This window comes from Plecotus auritus (assembly GCF_963455305.1).
Source record: "Plecotus auritus genome assembly, chromosome: 4".
In the NCBI taxonomy this organism is placed as follows: domain Eukaryota; kingdom Metazoa; phylum Chordata; class Mammalia; order Chiroptera; family Vespertilionidae; genus Plecotus; species Plecotus auritus.
The window spans coordinates 151,654,506-151,674,654 of NC_137775.1; the positions used below are offsets into that span (position 1 = coordinate 151,654,506).

At 42.6% G+C, this 20,149-nt stretch overlaps 2 protein-coding genes across 5 annotated transcripts in view; one reads left to right on the forward strand and one right to left on the reverse strand.

The window, feature by feature from the left end:
- The window catches only part of DNAJC2 (DnaJ heat shock protein family (Hsp40) member C2), a 32,980-nt gene extending 32,805 nt beyond the window's left edge, over nt 1-175 (forward strand). For 2 of the 3 annotated variants that reach the window (XM_080665949.1, XM_080665951.1), the window contains exon 17: nt 40-175. In XM_080665949.1, the coding sequence (XP_080522075.1) occupies nt 40-114 (75 nt within the window). In that variant the 3' untranslated portion in view covers nt 115-175. The remainder of the gene's footprint in view (nt 1-39) is intronic. The other variant, XM_080665950.1, reaches the window with a different exon arrangement.
- PMPCB (peptidase, mitochondrial processing subunit beta) lies at nt 127-18,921 on the reverse strand. 2 transcript variants are annotated; one of them, XM_080665952.1, is made up of 13 exons: nt 18,737-18,921; nt 17,924-18,064; nt 17,142-17,228; nt 15,420-15,549; nt 10,753-10,951; nt 10,047-10,126; nt 4,784-4,896; nt 3,790-3,933; nt 2,494-2,654; nt 953-1,038; nt 786-874; nt 574-649; nt 127-484 (listed from the first exon to the last, which is right to left on the reverse strand). In XM_080665952.1, the coding sequence occupies exons 1-13, from the start codon at nt 18,833-18,835 to the stop codon at nt 420-422; spliced, it is 1,470 nt and encodes a 489-aa protein (XP_080522078.1). In that variant the 5' UTR covers nt 18,836-18,921; the 3' UTR covers nt 127-419. The 2 variants fall into 2 exon arrangements, with proteins under 2 accessions (XP_080522078.1, XP_080522079.1); XM_080665953.1 differs by lacking the exon at nt 18,737-18,921 and adding an exon at nt 18,400-18,465.
- Between the last annotated feature and the right edge of the window lie 1,228 nt (nt 18,922-20,149).

Genomic DNA, 20,149 nt, shown 5'->3' on the forward strand with positions numbered 1-20,149 from the left:
GTCTGCCAATTCTAAATAACACCTCTCTCCTTTTCCTAGGAACTTGTCGAGATGGTAAAAGCAAAGAAAGCTGCTCAAGAGCAAGTACTAAGTGCAAGTAGAGCCAAGAAATGACTTAAGACAATCTTCGTTGTGTGTGCATTTTTATAATAAAACTGAAAATACTTTACAAGTTTTCATTCTTGTAATTATACTTATGGAGATAATTTGAAAGCGTGCTATTCCAACATAATTTCTCAAGAGATCTACCATTCACTGTGGTAGCACTATCCGTTGAAAATTTGATGCAGTATTTCATTCAAATTTCCAAGTACGTATGTTCATTTTTATGTTTTCCTTTGGGGACTGATAGCTTAAAACTTGCCAGTCTTTATTAGTTTCATAAATATATATGTTCAAATATTTTGCTTAGGAGCATTTTAATTGTGAAGCCAGCACATGTTACTGCGAATCCTGTTAAAATCTGGTAGTTGCTCAATGGGACCTAAGGATTAAAAGAAAAGAAAGTTAAAACTGACTAAAAGGAAAGTACTTAGCCAACTTTCTACATAGGAGAAAAGTGACCAGGCTTACCAACAGCAGCAATAGCTGGACTCTTATCATAAATATATTTGGAACATACTTCTCGAATTGTCTCAGCATTCACAGCCTAAAACGGAGAAGATAATAGCATTCGGAGCTTTTTACAGTAAAAACAAATTTTATACCTGGAATGATATTTTTAGCTTTTGTAATAAGAATATTTTTACACAAGACCCAATAGTAAGTATGTAAGAACTACTTACATCTACTCTTGCTTCAAGCTCAGGGATGGGAATTCTTCTATTATAGCACAACATTTGCCTACCAATATCTTCACAAATTGGAGTAGAACCTGTTTAAAGAGAAAAAAAGCTAAGGATTGGACTATAGATCAATCACATGAAAACAGAACTTACATCTTTATTCTTACCATCGAGTTGCAATAACATGTTTGTTTTCAGAAGGTTTTTGGCTCGTGCAACTTCACTTTCAGTGACACTTGTACAGAGTCGTATCCTAAAAACCAATTGGAAAAATCAAAATGTCAAGTAGTTGGAGTATATGTTTTATAGTAATGATCTAAAGAAAGACATACTATATCCTATGTATTATACCACAACTCGATTTCAGCTTATAAAAAACATGAAATTACTAATGATCCCAATAGCTAAGCAAAAGCTAATCTATTACTGATTATTTTCCTGGTATTGTTAATTTTTGAAAATGATATGACTAGCAAACAGAAGCTCAATAAAATATAAAAATAGGTTAGCCCGGCTGGTATGGTTCAGTGGTTGAGCGTCAACCTATGAACCTGGAGTTCACGGTTGGATTCCCGGTCAGGACACATGCCCAGATTGTGGGTTTGATCCTCAGTGTGGGGCATGCAGGAGGCAGCCAATCATTGATGTTTCTCTCTCTTTCTCCCTCTCCCTTCCTCTCTGAAATCAATAAAAATATATTTTAAAATAGTCTAACCATATTTTGAGAAATGCTATAACCATTTTGAGACTTCACAAATCCCCATCTGCTAGGCTCTGATATGCTAGAGAATAGGTGGGTAGGCAACTAGTTTCTTAAAAGAATCCAACTGAATTTAACTTAAACCTGATCCTTAATAATTATACTCCAGTCAACTAGATTTAGAGAGATGTAAGCCATTTAAGAATGGTGGAGGAATTTTCTAAGAAGCTGTGGGTCTTTCTGCCTCTGTCTCATGGTACTAGTTTTGATTACAAAACACTACATTTTTCTTTTAGCAATGGCAACTTCAGATTCATTTTCATAACACTGCCTTTCCAAGCTAGATAACTTTTAGAGATATTTTCCAAACTTCTAGTTGGCATGTATTTAAACACAAGAGGCCCAGTGCATGAATTTGTGCACCAGTGGGGTCCTTTGGCCTGGCCTGCAGGATTGAGCTGAGACCAGCTCTCTGACATCCCCCGAGGGGTCCCAGAATGTGAAAGGGCACAGGCCAGGCCCTGGGACCCCACCGGTGCATGATTGGGGCTGGGAGGGACCGTGGGAGGGTTCCAGGGCATGTCCAGCCCGTCTTACTCAGTCCCAATCTGCCGGATCCCAGCAGCAAGCTAACCTACCGGTTGGAGCGTCTGCCCCCTAGTGGTCCGTGCACATCATAGCAAATGGTTGAACAGTCTTAGCATATCATTAGCATGTTATACTTTGATTGGTTGAACTGCCGACCAGACACTTAGCATATTTGGTTTTTATTATATAGGATTTTAAATTTCTAGGATCTCCTTTCTAAAGTATTCTTAAAGAATTTTCTATAGTTGAAATCAGTGCAGCTTCACATGAGACTTAGAGGAAACATCTGTGATCTTTAAAAACATGGCTGCTTCTGGTCTCATTCTTTTGATTACATACTAATAACATCAGTAGAAAATCAACATGAACAGTGTATAGAGGAAATTAGGTGTGAATTCTGGGCAAGATTTATTTTCTTACCATTCTTTTTGAACAACATGTAACATGTCTGCAACAGTGGCTGGTTCACAAACCATATAGATTCCCCATAAACCAGTATCTGTGTAGCAAGTGTTGAAAGACTGGAAGCTATGGCAGAGGTTGCCATGACAGGTTAGCTGGGCCAGCTTACTAGATAAGTTCTGTAAGGAAAATAAAACTGTCCAAGAGAACTATATATATACATACATGTCCAATTTACCAGAAAGAATAATGAGATATAAGACAAATAGTGAATGACCTAAGAGCCTGAGTTTCTCAGTTTCATCTATCAACATCTGTCAAATAATTTAAAATTCAATGAGACTAAGAATTATACTTATCTCACCAGCCCAATGCACCCCCAGAGAAATTCATAATGTAAAAAGCAATGAATCCCAATAATTAACATAATTACACTCACTGCTAAAATAATACCTTGTTATCAACCCAATCTGTAGTGCTCTTGGCTATGTATGCTTAAAGATTTTAAATTATAGTGCATGTGAAACCTAACAAATGAAATGTATTTTGTTGAAATCTTCGAGTACAAATTTACACTGTGTATTTTGACAGACTTACAGGAAAGTTAAAAAACAGTGAAAAGAATTCCCTTTATTTAAATTACCTAACAATTCTTGTATTACCATGCTTGCTTTATATTACCATCCAGTCACTGAAATCCTAGAATGCAAACTATCATTCTTTTTAACATATTTTTTCAGCTATTTGAGAATGCGTTGCAGATGTGATGCTTTTTATTCCTAAATACTTTTTAGTGTGCACTTATGAAAAACAAGGAAATTAAAATTAACTTCACAACAACTACTAAAAATTAGGATGTAACTTTGACTGTTTATAAATCCTTCTATCCTTATTCAAATATTGCCAATTATCCCACTAATAAACTTTATGACAAAAGGAAAAAAAATTTTTTTCTGGCTCAGGATACAATCAGGATCAATTTATATTTTAAAAGTCAAAATTCTAGTACAGAGTTCTACCTTGCAATTATTATGAAAAAACTTCTTTGTTTCTATTTTTATTTTTTATTTTTGTTAATCTTCACCCGAGGATATTTTTTCCATTGATTTTTAGATAGAGTGAAAGGGACAGGGAGAGACAAAAGAGAAACATCGATTGGCTGCTCCCACACATGCCCAGACTGGGGCTGGGGATGGAGCCTGTGCCCTTGAGGTATGTGCCCTTGAGCAGAATCGAACCTAAGACCCTTTGTGGGCTGATACTCTAACCACTAAGAAACTGGCTAGGGCTGAAAAAAAATTTTAAATCACTTACCATTCCTCCTCCGAAAGAGCGATCCCAGTTGCCAATTAGTGTGTTTGCAACCATGAGACAGATTGTATCCGGATGTGCCCAACCAACAGCTTCAACAGCTATTGCAAGATGTGCTAAAGGCATCTTGTCATCTCTGACTCGAATCTAGTTAAGATAAAGAAAACAAAACACTACATAACATACTTAACAAGAAAGAAACAAATTTACCATTCCCATCAATTGCAAAATTAAAATGCTCACCATGACTTATTTTGGTTTAAACTATTAAGCCTCATTACATTGTACAATCTAATCTAGAAGAATTTCATGAGTTAGGGACTTTCATCAAAAGGTCTCCAATTGAAATACTAGACATAGCCACCAGATGGTTACCTCGTAAAAAAGGTTTGCATTATTTTACTAGTAGAAATCAATCTTTTGTGTTTGTTGATCTGAATTTTTAAATCTAAATTTAAGCTTATTATTGTACTGCCAATGCTATGTTCTATTTAACTGCCAACATCAGGCCTCCTTCCAGACACTACTTTGAGCATCATTCCTAATGTGGCAGACTAAGCCGCTACTGAGGCTTAAAACTATAGCTGACAAGCGGCAGATTTCCTGCAAGTTCTGGCTCTACTGGGCAGAAGAAAGAACTTAGCCAAGAGTAAACCTAATGTGAAAGTCAAAATTTGGGGTGTTTTTAAAATAAAAGTTTATTTTTATACCTTACAATATATAAATGGGCATAGTGCCAAAGAAAAGCACAAAAAGACTAAATTTGCTGCCCTTAAAACCTTGCTTCCTTAGGAAAAGTAGGTGGTTAAATAATATGAAATTGGAATGAATATAAGCAAATGAGTCCATCCTCTTCCCTTTTTCTGTGTTTCAGTTTAAGCTTTTGGTTTCTTCCATTTTACTCCTGTTGGAAACATGCACATTTTGTATACTCATTCATAAATACAACACAAGAAACTCAAAAGGGTTAACTACTAGCTTAGGAGGCTTGCCCTACCTCACTTCCTGTGAATTTGCAGGGAGGAAGAGCTGGTATTTCTCCTTTGTGTGTGGACAAAGAGTCACCAAAATGAAACTTTGCTAACTCAAGCAGTTCATCATGGGAAACTCCTAAATTAAAGGAAAATATTTTACATATATAATAGCAGTACAATCAAAGCAGAGAACTAAATACTTCAGTTTACAATAACTCAAGGTGATGTAATGTGATATAGGTTACACGTAACTTTTTGCATTCACTAAACCATTTAAGAGTAAGCTCATACAGCACACCTTTTTTCCTTGGTGTTATAGGCTTTTGGTTGCACAGCTTTGTCATTCTGTAGAGCAACCAACAGTTATTAACATACCAGTGGATTCACAGGAAAATATAGTAAGGCAACTTGAAAATACCATATTCCATATGAAATCATGTTATATTAAGTCACTGAAAGTCCTAGAATGCAAACTAGCAAAAAAAAAAAAGTAACAGTAAAAATTTTTTTAAGTGAAAAAGTGAGTTCTAACACTTAAAGAAAGCTAGATATACAGATATGCTTTTCTCTGAGCTGCTATCAAATTTAGGAACAAAATAATTTCATCTAAATTTCCGAATAAATCCCTAGCTATGCAAATTCTTATTACTTGCTATCCAAAACTTAAGAATTACTTAGATTCTATAACCCTTACTATCCAAACTCTAGACAGATTCAATCTTAGTGAAGATTTTTTTTTTTAGTGAAGGATTTTTAAACACAAATATAAACTTACAAATTTAGGCATGTATAAATGGTTTTAAAAATATTGCCACAAAATCTCTTTAAATAAAACATTCTAGCCCAGCTAGTATGGCTCCTGGTTGGTTGAGCGTCAACCTACGAACCATGACATCACAGTTCATTTCCCATTCAGGGCACATGCCCGAGTTGCCAGTTCAATTCCACAGAAGAGGGCGTGCCGGAGGCAGCATATCAATGATTCTCTCTCATCACTAATGTTTATATCTCTCCCTTTCCCTTTCTCTCTAAAATCAATAAATATATATTTTAAAAAATGAAACATTCTAATAAAATAATATGCAAATTAACCATCACTCTGCTACACCCACAAGCCATGCCCACCAGCCAATCAGGAGCAAGTATGCAAATTAACCCAACCAAGATGGCTGTGGCCATGGAGCGAGCATGAGGCTTGGGTATCCCTGGCAATGGAGGAAGCCAAGCTTTCCGCACACCCTGGCTGGACATGGACTCCACTCTAGGCTACGAAGTTTCAATTACAGAAGATAAATAAATCCCAACAAAAATGGCTGCAGCCACGGAGCTGGAGAGAGCAGGAGGCTTGGGTTTCCCCAGCGATGGAGGAAGCCAAGCTTTCCGCACACCCTGGTGGCCCAGGCCTCCACTCAAGGCTACAAAGTTTCAATTATAGAGGATAAATAAATCCCAACAAAAATGGCAGCAGCCGCAGAGCTGGAGAGAGCAGGAGGCTTGAGTTGCCCCTGGCAATGGGGGAAGGCAAGTCTCCGCAGCCCTGGCCTGCCTTGGCCTCTGCTCAAGGCTACAAAGTTTCAATTATAGAAGATAAATAAATCCCAACAAAAATGGTTGTGGCCACAGAGCAAGCAGGAGGCTTGGCTCCGCTGAAGGCTACAAAGTTTCAATTATAGAAGATAAATAAACCCCAGATACCAGGGCCTCTGCTTGGGTGTTGCCGGGGCGGGGGGGGCGGTGTGGCCGGCCTGCAAACCACCATAGGCCCCTCGCGCAGGCCACCCCACGCCCCAAGGGAACCCCCACTCTGATCCGGGACACACTTCAAGGCAAACCAGCCAGCCCCCACCCATACAGCAGACCTCTATCCTATCTAATAAAAGAGTAATATGCAGATTGACCATCACTCCAACACACAAGATGGCTGCCCCCATGTGGACACAAGATGGCCGCCACAAGATGGCCAGCAGGGGAGGGCAGTTGGGAGGGACCAGGCCTGCAAGGAGGGCAGTTGTGGGCGATCAGGCCAGCAGGGGAGGACAGTTGGGAGGGACCAGGCCTGCAAGGAGGGCAGTTGGGGGCGATCAAGCCTGCAGGGGAGGGCAGTTAGGGGTGACCAAGCCAGCAGAGGAGGGAAGTTGGGGGTGACCAGGCCTGCAGGGAAGGGCAGTTGGGGGGGGGACCCAGGCCTACAGGGGAGAGCAGTTGGGGGGTACCAGGCCTGCAGGGGAGGGCAGTTAGGGGCAAACAGGCTGGCAGGGGAGCAGTTAGGCATCAATCAGGCTGGCAGGGGAGTGGTTAGGGCAGGGGTGGGCAAACTTTTTACTCGAGGGCCACAATGGGTTCTTAAACTGGACCGGAGGGCCGGAACAAAGGCATGGATGGAGTGTTTGTGTGAACTAATATAAATTCAAAGTAAAGGAGCGGAGGGGAGAGCAAGAGAACCCTCCGCTCTTTCGGCTCCGCAGGCCGGATAGAACAGCCGAACGGGCCGGATCCGGCCCGCGGGCCGTAGTTTGCCCACGGCTGGGTTAGGGGGTGATCAGGCTGGCAGGCAGAATCGGTTAGGGGCAATCAGGAGGCAAGCAGGTGAGCAGTTGGGAGCCAGCAGTCCTGGATTGTGAGAGGGATGTCCGACTGCCCTCGAGGGGTCCCAGATTGGAGAGGGTGCAGGCTGGGCTGAGGGACACCCCCCCCCCCCGCCCCATGCACGAATTTCATGCACTGGGCCTCTAGTTAGAATATAAAAGCACAATTTACACCCATATTTTCCAAACACATCTGTGGTATGAAACAAGACAGGGCATGCTTGTACATTTTCAGAATCCCTATATAGGAGAGCCACCTTAGATATCAATCCAGAGGGTAACAAAACAAGGGAAATCTTCGTGGTACAAGAATGACAAGCAGAGAGTGAAAACCCATGAACATGCACACAGTTCTCAGCACCTGATGACAACTGCTTCTACTGTTCTATCACCTTGACCTGTAGCCCCCCTGGCTGGGCATTCCAGACTCAGCTGCTCCAATACCAACTCTACTTACTAGTATCTCTATCCAAAAGGCAGGAGAGCAAATAATGAAGCTAAGTCTGACCTATCTCATTGAATTCAAAATGCCAATGTTTATAAAGCACATCATTATTTATCAGTAAGACAAAAGGCCAATTAATCTAGGACAAACCATTACTATAAGACAGTGGTCGGCAAACTGCAATTCGCGAGCCACATGCGGCTCTTTGGCCCCTTGAGTGTGGCTCTTCCACAAAATACCATGGCCTGGGCAAGTCTGTTTTGAAGAAGTGGCATTAGAAGAAGTCTAAGTTTAAAAAATTTGGCTCTCAGAAGAAATTTCAATCGCTGTACTGTTGATATTTGGCTCTGTTGACTAATGAGTTTGCCGACCACTGCTATAAGATATCCTACCTTCAGTAATGTTAAAATGAACTCATGAACTACAATAAAACACACTGTGTCCATATGCCACAACAGCAGCAGAGACATTCCAGACAGTTTGGATGTTGACGTCCCACCTAACCAACAGTCCTCTGTTTCCCAAGAGAATTTTAGAGTGCACTGCTTGCCATACACAGATAACATAATTTAGCTGAGAGCCACAATGAATAATATGTTTGAGATATTTAACGCTCCTATTCATCTTCTCCATTATTTCCAAGTTATTAGCTCGTAAGTCTATCCAGAACAACTAGAATTTTAATTTACTATCATTTCCAATGGAAGAAAAATTAACACAAAGAATCTATACTTGATCTAACTTCACTTTGCCCTAAAGAGAAAGAGAAAAAAGAAGGAAAAAAATGGGAACCAATAAAATGTACTGTTTGCCTGAATTCAGAGTGCCACGAAATCTAACAGAATCTAATGTGAATTTTCTTATCATTCACAGGCTTTAAACATGTCCCCAAAGAAGCCTTGTCCTAAAGTCAGCCACATAGATTGCAAGTTTGGATTCCCATTAAACATTCTCATGGTTCCCTCTGTACTTCCCCTTCTCAGTAATAGTAGATTAATGGAAGAATGAACAAATGAAAGAATTAAAGAACATATCCATTCCATGCCTGACCAAGGATGAAGCTGGTTCTCAAGAAATAATTTAAAATCTTGAAAGAGTCCCTAACTGCAGGGCACTGTCTTCATTGTCTCCCAGTTCACTCGTGCCCTCTCTTGCAAGTAAATTCCTTTATGTATGTACACTAACGTATTAGAGAGTCCATACATTTTTCTATTTCAAAACTCAACTATAAAATAGAGGGGCAAGTCTGGTTCCCCTTACACCTCTGTAAATACTCTTAGGGTATCTCCCAATGGGATCAAACTGATAAGCACATTACTCTGTTTAAAAGTACAGTAAACACTTGATTTAACAGACTTCAGATTTAACAGACAAAATTTCTGGTCCGTATGTCCTATGTGAAAATTAACACCCTGTTGATTTTAAAGTGCTTTTAACCAAGATTTGCTTAAAATTAAATTAACAGGTTATTTTTTTATTAATTCACTGTTATTTTAAACAAATTTTAGCAAATAGTCCATTATGTTGGAAAAAACATTGTAGTAATTTCACTGACAGATATAAATATTACGTATCTACTATAGTCTACATCAGGGGTAGGGAACCTTTTTCTGCCAAGGATCATCTGGATATTTATAACATCATTCTGGGGCCATACAAAATTATTAACTTAAAAATTAGCCTGCTATATTTGGTCAAACATTTAATTAACTCATCCCTTGGCAGGGCCAGACCAAATGATTTAGTGGGCCTAATACTGCCTGGGGGATATTCCCTGCCTCTGATCTACATATCTAAATCCAAGCGTCACTGCTCGTCAGCAATGTTCAGCGAATGATTAATACAGGATCACACCGCAGAGCACATGGTAATTGGTTCTGTTTCTGCAGCAGTTTTAACACGTGCCAGCCAATGTTCCAAAGTGTGCTAAGCCACACCCCAGACGTGTGCATTTGTTTACTCAAGGTGACTGACTGCTGAATGCTCACATGTATTAGACCTATTCAATATAAATTTAAAATTACAGTAATACATATAGAAAACTTCTGTGAAACTAAACTTTTCATACTTAATTTGAATTACACAAATGTGTCTACGTAAGTAAAAACAGGTAAACTAATTTGTCAATTTTTTAACATATGCACGTAGAAAACCTACTTTATTATATAACAGACTTTCGGCTTTAATGGACACCCCCTCGCCCGAATTAGCCGTTATATTGTAGTTTTACTGTAATAGATATTTAAATCAACTAACCTCCAGCAGCAGCAAGTACTATCCTTGGTCCCTTATAATGTGTAGTTATATAATCCACTAAGTCCTTACGATTTATAGATCTGTGAAGTGGAGTAAGAAAAGTAATTAAATGGAAATTAAAAAGCACAGAACTTCACATAACATACCTGAAATTAAATTAGACCTTAAAGAAAATCTAAGTTAAACTAAGTTAGAAAGCTTGGCTGGTGTGGCTCAGTGGTTGAGTGTCAACCTATGAACCAGGAAGTCATTGTTCGATTCCCAATCAGGGCAAAGGCCGGGATTGGGGGCTCCATCCCCAGTGTGGGGAAGGGAGGGGTGCAGGAGGCAGCTGATCAATGATTCTCTCTCATCAGTGATGTTTCTATCTCTCTTCCTCTCCCTTCCTTTCTCTGAAATCAATGAAAACATAAAAAATACATAGTCCGAAAAAGTATACTGGCATCAAATATCAAAAAATTTAAACTTTTTTATATCAAGAAAGAAGCCAGATGTGATACCATCACTTGTTTTTTCCAGATGTAGTTAGGAGCCCAGACACCAGGGAGTTAGGTGTGGCTAAAGTACAGCTAACTACAATTTCATTCAGATTATCATGGGTTGGGGGGGGGAAGGAATTTTTGAAACACAATTTTTTAATGTTTATGAAGGTTAATTTTCACAACTCATAAGTTTTTCTCAAAAGAAAATCTCAAATTATACTTACTTGATATTTTCAGTTGGTCCCAAAATTGTCCGTCCAAGTGCAGTATTTTGATAAGCTGTGGCATGAAGATAATCGAAAACTACTTCCTGTAAGTTGGTTTCAACTTCCTGCATCTCTCTAAGGATTACTCCTCTTTCACGTTCAATCTCTGCTTCTCCCAATGTGCTATTTTGTATTATATCAGCAAGAATTTCTACAGCTAATTGACAATAAGCATAAGAAATACTAAGAATCTTAATATTCACTATTAAAATCTAGTTAACTAGCACCAGAAACCATGATACTATCACTCAATATTGACTAAATAATTAAACTTAGAAAAAACACATTTTTCTATACATTCAATAAATCTAAAAGGACATTAAATTTTTTTTAAATATATTTTTATTGATTTTAGAGAGGAAGGGAGAGGGAGAGATAGAAACATCAATAAAGAGAGAGAATCATTGATCGGCTACCTCCTGCAACCCCCGCTAGGAGGGACCAAGCCCTCAACCCAGTCATGTGCCCTGACCGGGAATGAACCGCGACCTCCTGGTTCATAGGTCAAAGCTCAACCACTGAGCCACGGTGGCCAGGCTTAAAATTTTTTAAATGTAAATCTGCCAGAGGACCCACAACACTTAATGACTACCTACAACCACTTCAAAACTGTCATGGATGCCCTAGCCGGTTTGGATCAGTGGATAGAACATCGGCCTGCGGACCAAAGGGTCCCGGGTTCCATTCCAGTCAAGAGCATGTACCTTGGTTGCAGGTTCCTCGCAGCTCCGGGCTCTGGTCGGGGTGTGCAGGAGGCAACCAATCAATGTGTTTCTCTCACATCAATGTTTCTGTCTTTCCCTCTCTCTCCCACTCTCTCTAAAAATACCAAAAAGATCAATGGATATTGGGTGAGGATTAACCAAAAAATAAAAAAATCATGGTCCTAGCTGGTTTGGCTCAGTGGATGGAGAGTCAGCCCACAGACGGAGGGGTCCCAGGTTCAATTCCAGTCAAGAGCACATGCTCAGGTTGCAGGCTCGATCCCCAGTGTGGGGCACGCCAGAGGAAGCCAATCAATGATTCTCTTTTATCACTGATGTTTCTATCTCTCCCTCCCTCTCTCTTCCTCTCTGAAGTCAATACAAATATATATATTTTTTAAATGTCATGGACACCTGCATATGTGTAAATTGTATTAAAATTACAAAGCAGAAAATTGGCCATATTAGAACATCTAAGAATGGGTGAACTGTTTTGTTTTTGTTTTTTAGTTTAAATAAAATAACTAAAAAATAAATTAATGGAAAGGAAGGTCAAAAAAGAAGTGCACTCTAGGATAAGGCTCTAGAACAGCCGTGGGCAAACTACGGCCCGCGGGCCGGATCCAGCCCGTTCGGCTGTTCTATCCGGCCCGCAGAGCCGAAAGAGCGGAGGGTTCTCTTGCTCTCCCCTCCGCTCCTTTACTTTGAATTTATAGTAGTTCACACAAACACTCCATCCATGCTTTTGTTACGGCCCTCCGGTCCAGTTTAAGAACCCATTGTGGCCCTCAAGTCAAAAAGTTTGCCCACCCCTGCTCTAGAATGTGAGAATGTGCAAATGCAATAAAGAAGTAAGCAAGTTTTTCCCTGGCCAGGTGGCACGGTTGAAGCATCACTCAGTGCACCAAAAGGTTGCAGGTTCAATTCCCAGACAGAGCACATATCTAGGTTGTGGGTTTGATCCCCAGTTGGGGCACATATGGAAGGTAACAGATCAATGTTTCTCTTTCTCTCTCTCTAAAAATCAAAAACAAATCCTCAGGTGAGCATTAAAAAAAAAAAAAAAAAAAAGCAAGCAAGTTTTGTTCAAAAAACAGCCCAGCAGTCAGTAAATATAAAACGTGTTCAGGTTTATAGAAATAAAAAATTCAGGGGAAACCAAGATGGCGGCATAGGTAAACACCTAAACTGCTGCCTCGCACAACAATTTCAAAACTACAACTAAAAGACAGAACAGACATCATCCAGAACCACAGGAAAGCTGGCTGAGTGGAAATTCTACAACTAGAAGGAAAGAGAAAAGCTCACGAAGAATCAGAGGAGTGGCAAAGGGCTGAGGTACGGAGACACGCACGCAGAGTATAAGGGCAGCTGAGAGCCTGGCTGACTTTCTCTGGCGGGAGGGGGAAGGAAGCCCCCGACTGCACTGAACCCCAGTTCCGACTGCACTGAACCCCAGTTCCAGGCGAAACCCTGTGGACCCAGGCTCATACAGGGGGAGTCTGGACTGTCAGGTAGAGAGAAAGGCATTCGGAGACTTGGAGACTCAGGGGAGCCGCGGCGGGCAAAGGTCTGGTGGTGCACGCGCGCAAGTGCTCGCAGAGAAGACTGAATGCGGAGGTTGCCGCAGGCTTTCCCTAGCGGAAGGGAGTCGGAAGCTCCTGACCGCACTGAACCCCCGTTCTGGGTGAGCCCCTGGGGACCCACGCTCTTACGGGGGCGGGGGGGGGGGTGGAATCTGGACTGTCAGGCGGAAACTCAGGGGACGCACGGAAGGCAGAGGTCTGGAGGCATGGGCGCAAGGGCAGGGCTGACAGGAAGCCAAGACTGTCTGCTCCGCCCTGAGACTCCGCCCCATCCAAGCTGAGCACAGAGGCTTTTGCAATTTTGCAAGACTGATCCTATAAGGCTGTCTCCAGCACCGATTTCTCCCAGCGTAGACACAGCTGATCCTCACAGCCAACTGGCCTGGAGGTCAATTCCTCCCAGTGATACCAACAACAATCAAGACTTAACTACAACAAGGCTGTACACACAGTCCACAAAGGGGTGCACCAAGAGTGTCCACCTCAGGTTAACTGGGGAGGCTGACCCACTGGGCCATATAGGAAACCTAGCACACAAAGCTACCCTACCAACTCAGGGAAGCAGCGAAAATGCGGAGACAAAGAAACAGATCACAAACGAAAGAAATGGAGGAAAACAAATGACTGGATATAGAATTCAAAACCACGGTTATAAGGCTTTTCAAGAATATCCTAGAAAAGGCTGATTAAATATAATGAGACCCTTGAAGATATGAAAAAGGACCAACTAGAAATTAAACATACACTGACTGAAATAAAAAATATTATACAGAGACCCAACAACAGACTCGAGGAATACAAGAATCAAGTCAAAGAACTGAAATACAAAGAAGCAAAAAACACTCAACCGGAAAAGCAAAAAGAAAAAAAAATCCAAAAAGTTGAAGATAGTGTAAGAAGCCTCTGGGACAACTTCAAGCGTAGCAACATCTGAATTATGGGGGTGCCAGAAGAAGAGAGAGAGCAAGATACTGAAAACCTATTTGAAGAAATAATGACTGAAAACTTCCCCCACCTGGTGAAAGAAATAGACTTACAATTCCAGGAAGCCCACAGAACCCCAAACAAAAGGAATCCAAAGAGGACCACACCAAGACACATCATAATTAAAATGCCAAGAGCAAAAGACATAGAGAGAATATTAAAAGCAGCAAGAGAAAAACAGTTAGTTACCTACAAGGGAGCACCCATACGACTGTCAGCTAATTTCTCAACAGAAACTATGCAGGCCAGAAGGGTGTGGCAAGAAATATTCAAAGTGATGAATAGCAAGAACCTACAACCAAAATTACTCTACCCAGCAAAGTTATCATTCAGAATGGAAGGTCAGATAAAGAGCTTCACAGATAAGAAGAAGCTAAAGGAGTTCATCACCACCAAACCAGTATTATATGAAATGCTGAAAGGTATTCTTAAAGAAGAGGAAGAAGAAAAAGGTAAAGATAAAAATTATGAACAACAAATACATATCTATCAACAAGTGAACCTAAAAATCAAGTGAATAAAAAATCTGAGGAACAGAATAAACTGGTGAATATAATAGAATCATGGGCATAGAAAGGGAGTGGACTGACAATTCTCGGGGGGAAAGGGGTGTGGGGGTGCAGGAAGAGACTGGACAAAAATTGTACACCTATGGATGAGGACAGTGGGGGGTAGGTTAGGGCAGAGGGTGGGGTGGGAACTGGGTGGAGGGGAGTTATGGGGGGGAAAAGGAGAAACAATTGTAATAATCTGAACAATAAAGATTTCTTAAATTAAAAAAAAATTCAGGTAACAGTATAAAGTGAGGGAGGGAAAAACAGTCAGCAGTAATAAATAACTAAATACAAACAATTAAAAATGTTTCACTACACAGGTATGGCTTTGGAGGAAGTATTTTTAAATCAAGCATTAAGGCCTAGTTTATACAAGTCTTGCAGCCTATAAACATACATATATATTTTTTTGTTAATCCTCACCCAAGGATATTTTCCATTGATTTTTTTAGAGAGAGTGGAAGGGAGAGGGAGACAGAGAGAGAGAAAAACATCAATTGGTTGCCTCCCGCACAAGCCCCAACCAGGGCTGGGTCAAACCTGCAATCAAGGTACACGCCCTTAACCAGAACTGAACCTGGGACCCTCAGTCAGCAGGATGATGCTCTATCCACTGAGCCAAACCGGCTAGGGTGCCTATAAATATTTTCTATCACTTGTCATATTGGAAGAAAAAAGAATTTTTTTTTTTTACACTTCTGGGGGTTACCCTTTCACAACAGGCAGAATAAAAACAGTACTAAATTTTCTTGATTCTTATGAAAATTACATATCTGCAGTATAAATAACAATAATACCTCTTGGCAAATCTTTAGAAAATGCTTTGGCATAATATACAGTCTGTTCTCTGGAAGTATAGGCATTGAGATGAGCGCCCATGTTTTCAATTTCAAGTTCCAGATCTAACTGGGATCTCTTTTTGGTGCCCTGAAATAAAAGAGGGGGGGGGGTGTGTTATGATACCTGCCTTTATCCTCCATCTGTTCTAAATACTTTAGACAATTAGTATGAGGACATAAGTCTATGTCAGTTTCAGGCAAGGAACAAATTTGGTTTCTAAAGTACATTAGGCTTCAGAAATCATGGTATAATTCAGCCGTGGGCAAACTACGGCCCGCGGGCCGGATCCGGCCCGTTAGGCTGTTCTATCCGGCCCGCGGAGCCGAAAGAGCAGAGGGTTCTCTTGCTCTCCCCTCCGCTCCTTCACCAGCAGCAGTGTTAACATGGCAACGTCGGGAAACACGGCCGCAGCTCCTTCTTCTGAGTGGGCGGATTTATATCCGCCCTTTCAGTAGAAGGAACAACCTCTCAATCTTCCAGAGGCTCCTTGTAATGCCCGCGGACGCGTCTCCGGACATCACCCTGGGAATGCGTAGACACGTTATCGTGGTGATGTAGGGAGACACGCCCCTGGAGAGCACAGTATCAGAGCATTAGCTAAAAAGGAGACCAACAACACTGTTCCCACTGAAGTTGATGTTTTAAAGACCAAAAACCTTTCAACCCAGTCTACATTGCCATCTACATCTACGTCCCGGGCATAATTTGGAAGTTGCACTAAAGAAAATGTTTAATTTACTGTTTACACATTTTGTTCTTTTCTATTTGTTTTAGTTTTAAATTATTTTATTATATTTAAGTTTAATTTGAAAGTCTTTTGTACCTTTCTTTTGTTAGGCAATTTTATTTTGCCTTTGCCATCTTCAAGATAAGGTATGTTATTGTGCTATGATTCCTCCATTTTTTAAAGTTTCAAATTATAATAATTAGTGTTTACATTCTTCTTGTTAAAATGTTTGAAATGAATAAAACTATTGAAATAAAAAAAAAAAAGACCGTACCCTTTTATGTAATGATGTTTACTTTGAATTTATATTAGTTCACACAAACACTCCATCCATGCTTTTGTTCCGGCCCTCCGGTCCAGTTTAAGAACCCATTGTGGCCCTTGAGTCAAAAAGTTTGCCCACCCCTGGTATAATTTCAGATAACCTTTACATCCCAAGAGAAAATCCTGTTTCATTTCTACAGAGCAATTATAAGTAATTACTTCAGATAATTATTCTGGAAAAAAGAAAAGATTTTAAAAATAAAACATGCCATACTGTTTAAGTTTGTCATGCCTTAGAATGAAATTTTGTGCTCTCTTAAAACAATGCATTCTTATAAAATACTAGAGGCCGGGCCTGCACGCTCTCACAGTCCGGGATCCCTCAGGGGATACTGATGGTTTAGGCATGCTGGGAGTGGGCCTAAGCCATCCCTCAGACATCCTTAGCGCTGCTGCCGGGCGAGAGAAGCTCCCGCCACCGCTGCTGCATTCGCCAGCCATGAGCCCAGCTCAGGGCTTTTGGCTGAGTGGCGACCCCCCTGTGGGAGTGTACTGACCACCAGGGGGCAGCTCCTGCGTTGAGCGTCTTCCCCACTGCTGGTCAGTGGGTATCATAGTGACCCGTAGTTCCACCGTTCAGTGGATTTGCATGTTAGCCTTTTATTATATAGGATGTCAGACAACTTGCCTTGAAAGCCATATGCTCCAGAAAGTGAGCTGTTCCATTATTCTTCTCATTTTCATATCGACTTCCAGCATCAATCCAGAGTCCAACCTTAATGTAACCAAGGCACAATTAAGTAAAGCACCATTTCCTTTCTTTGGGGAAAATGGCAGTGGGAACCAGGGAGAAGGCACCTTCCTTTTTCTGACAAATGCTTTCTAGTCTTAACACTAAAGTTTTCCTGACTTGAGTGGATTGATAGTATATTGCTATGAACTATGAGATTTAAAAATTTTGGTCATCCATACTCTGCTGGATGCTTCACTGAGGACCCAGATTCTTAGTCCAACTTGTACTATAGCCATTAACAACTATAACCTAAAAAATATCAGATATTGTCAAATGTAAGTTCAAATCCTGGTTCTGGAATGTATTAGCTGTGTGACCTCGGACAAAACCACTCAACGTCTCTGAACTTGTTCCCCTACTGTAAAAAGATGATGATGCCTAAATACAAAGAACTGTTTTAAAGATCAAATAAGAAAATACAGTATGTAAAAGCAGCTGGCAGAGTAGCCCAGCAAATATAACGTTCATTACTATCAACATTACTAACAACAAATAATATAATAACAGGCTACAAAAACCAGATGTAGACGCTTCAACTGGGGGCACGTGCACCCAGTATGGCAGTCTCACTGGAGCAAAGACTCATAAGCGACATACCGGCCCCTGTTTTTCAAGCACCAGCCAACTAAGCAGCTCGGGTTAAAACCAGCCATTTGCTCTCCTGAGGAGCCACTTACCGTGCACGTGGACAGCCCAGAATCCTCGGAGGCCACCCGGAGGCCGTTCTCCAAATGTGTCACTCGTGTTTCGGGAACATTCAGAACCACCTGTGCAGCCGCCTGGGTGCTTCTCAATCTGCTTCCTCCAAAATGCAATGGCTGGGTGGCGGTGGAGGGGTGCGGGGGAGGAACCAAAACACGTCATCATTCCGATAGTCAGTGTCGACTGGAACCCTAAATCTGTCTCAGACAGGTTCTCTCTGTGCGGTACGCTCCCCTCCTCGGCTTCTGTTCGCTGGGACCACCCCTGTGCCCGGCGCAGGGACTTTCCTTCCGCGATCGACCCTCTCCCAAAGCCAGGAACAGCCCACCAACGTGCCCTTCCCTTAGGGACGGGAGCAGTTACCACCAAGCAGGCGGGGGAAACCAAGGAAGGGGGAGGAAAACATAAAAGTACGTATACACAACACAGAAATGGGCAGAAACCATCTCACCTCGTCATGTCCCCCAGTTTGCAATCACTGGTTTGAGTCACCAACGTGCACTCTTTATAGTGACTCCTGAGTAACGGGGTAGAGAGGCCCGTAACCAGGGTCATCCCACAAGTCACGGCAGGCCACGCGCAGCGGGTAACCAAAGCCAGCCCGCCCCGGCAGGAGTGCGGCGCCCCGGCCGCCCGGCGCCCCGCGGCGCCCTTCGCGGAGCCGGGCCCTGCCCGCCGTCGGGGTGAGCGGCGCCGACGCCGCGGCCGGGAAGGGCGCCTGCGACGCGGGCTCCGCCGGAAAGGCCCGCCCGCCCGGGGCGGCACCCAGATGGAGGAAGACAGCTCACCCGTCCGGCAGCGCCTCCGACCAGGAACCTCCGGACGAAACTCCAAAGCTGCGGCCGCGCCGCGGGTAAGATCACCGCTCGGGCCGCCGCGGCCGCCATCTCTGCTGGGCACTGGGTGGATGAAGCGCTTCCGAGGTCGTGACGGGGGCGGGGTCAGGGGGCAGGTCCCAGAGGAGAGCGAGGATACCACCTTGTGGCCATGATGGGAATGACACTGCCCGAAGGGATCTACCTGGGCCAGGTGCTGAGCGGTCTACTCCAAATAAAACGCAATAGGGAGTCTGCAGAAGCCCCTGCATCATCAGTTACTCCAGTCGCCTAAGCCTTAGGCCCTAGGGGTGCAAGGCACAGATGTGGAGGAGGTAACGGTAGCCTGGTGCGCCCTGGCCCGTGTGCCTCAGTTGGTTGAACGTCATCTTACGCCCTTCAAAGGTCCCCCGGTTGGATTCCCGGGTCTCACATGCCCTGGTTGTAGGCTCCATTCCAGGTAGGGGGCGTGTATGAGGCAGCTAATCTATGTTTCACTCTCATACTGATGTTTCTCTATCTCCCTCTCCCTTCCTCTCTCCATAAAAAATCAGTAACGATATATATATATATATATATATATATATATATATATATATATATATATGTAACCTGGTGCCCAGCCGTGTGGCTCAATGGTTGAGCATCACCATGAACCAAGAGGTCACTGGTTGGATTCTGGTCAGGGCACATGCCTGATTTCTGGTTCCATCCCCGATGGGGGGCATGCAGAAGGCAGTCAATCCATGTTACTCTCGCATCGTTGATGTTTCTAACTCTTGATCCCTCTCCCTTCCTCTCAAAAATAAAATAAAATGGTAACCGGGTGCAACATATCCCATTGGTGGCTGAAATTGATTGGAAAAAGTGGGATAAGACCCCAAACTGACTATCATGAAAGGAAGCATCTAATCATTAGATTCTAATGGGAGGGGGAGAAACCAAGATGGCGGCATAGGTAAACACCTAAACTGCTGCCTCACACAACAATTTCAAAACTACAACTAAAAGACAGAACGGACACCATCCAGAACCACAGGAAAGCTGGCTGAGTGAAAATTCTACAACTAGAAGGAAAGAGAAAAGCTCACAGAGAATTGGAGGTACGGCAAAGGGTCTTTGTGCGCGCAGAGAGGAAGGGCGGCTGAGAGCCTGGCTGACTTTCTCTGGCAGAAGGGGGAAGGAAGCCCCCGACCGCACTGAACCCCAGTTCTGACTGCACTGAACCCCAGTTCCGGGCGAGCCCCTGGGGACCCACGCTCTTGTGGGGGAAGTCTGGACTCTCAGGCGGAGACTCGGGAGCCGGGGAAGGCGGAGGACTGAAAGCGCATGCGCGCCAGTGCGCACAAAGGCTGCGGAGGTTGCCACAGGCTTTCCCTAGTGGAA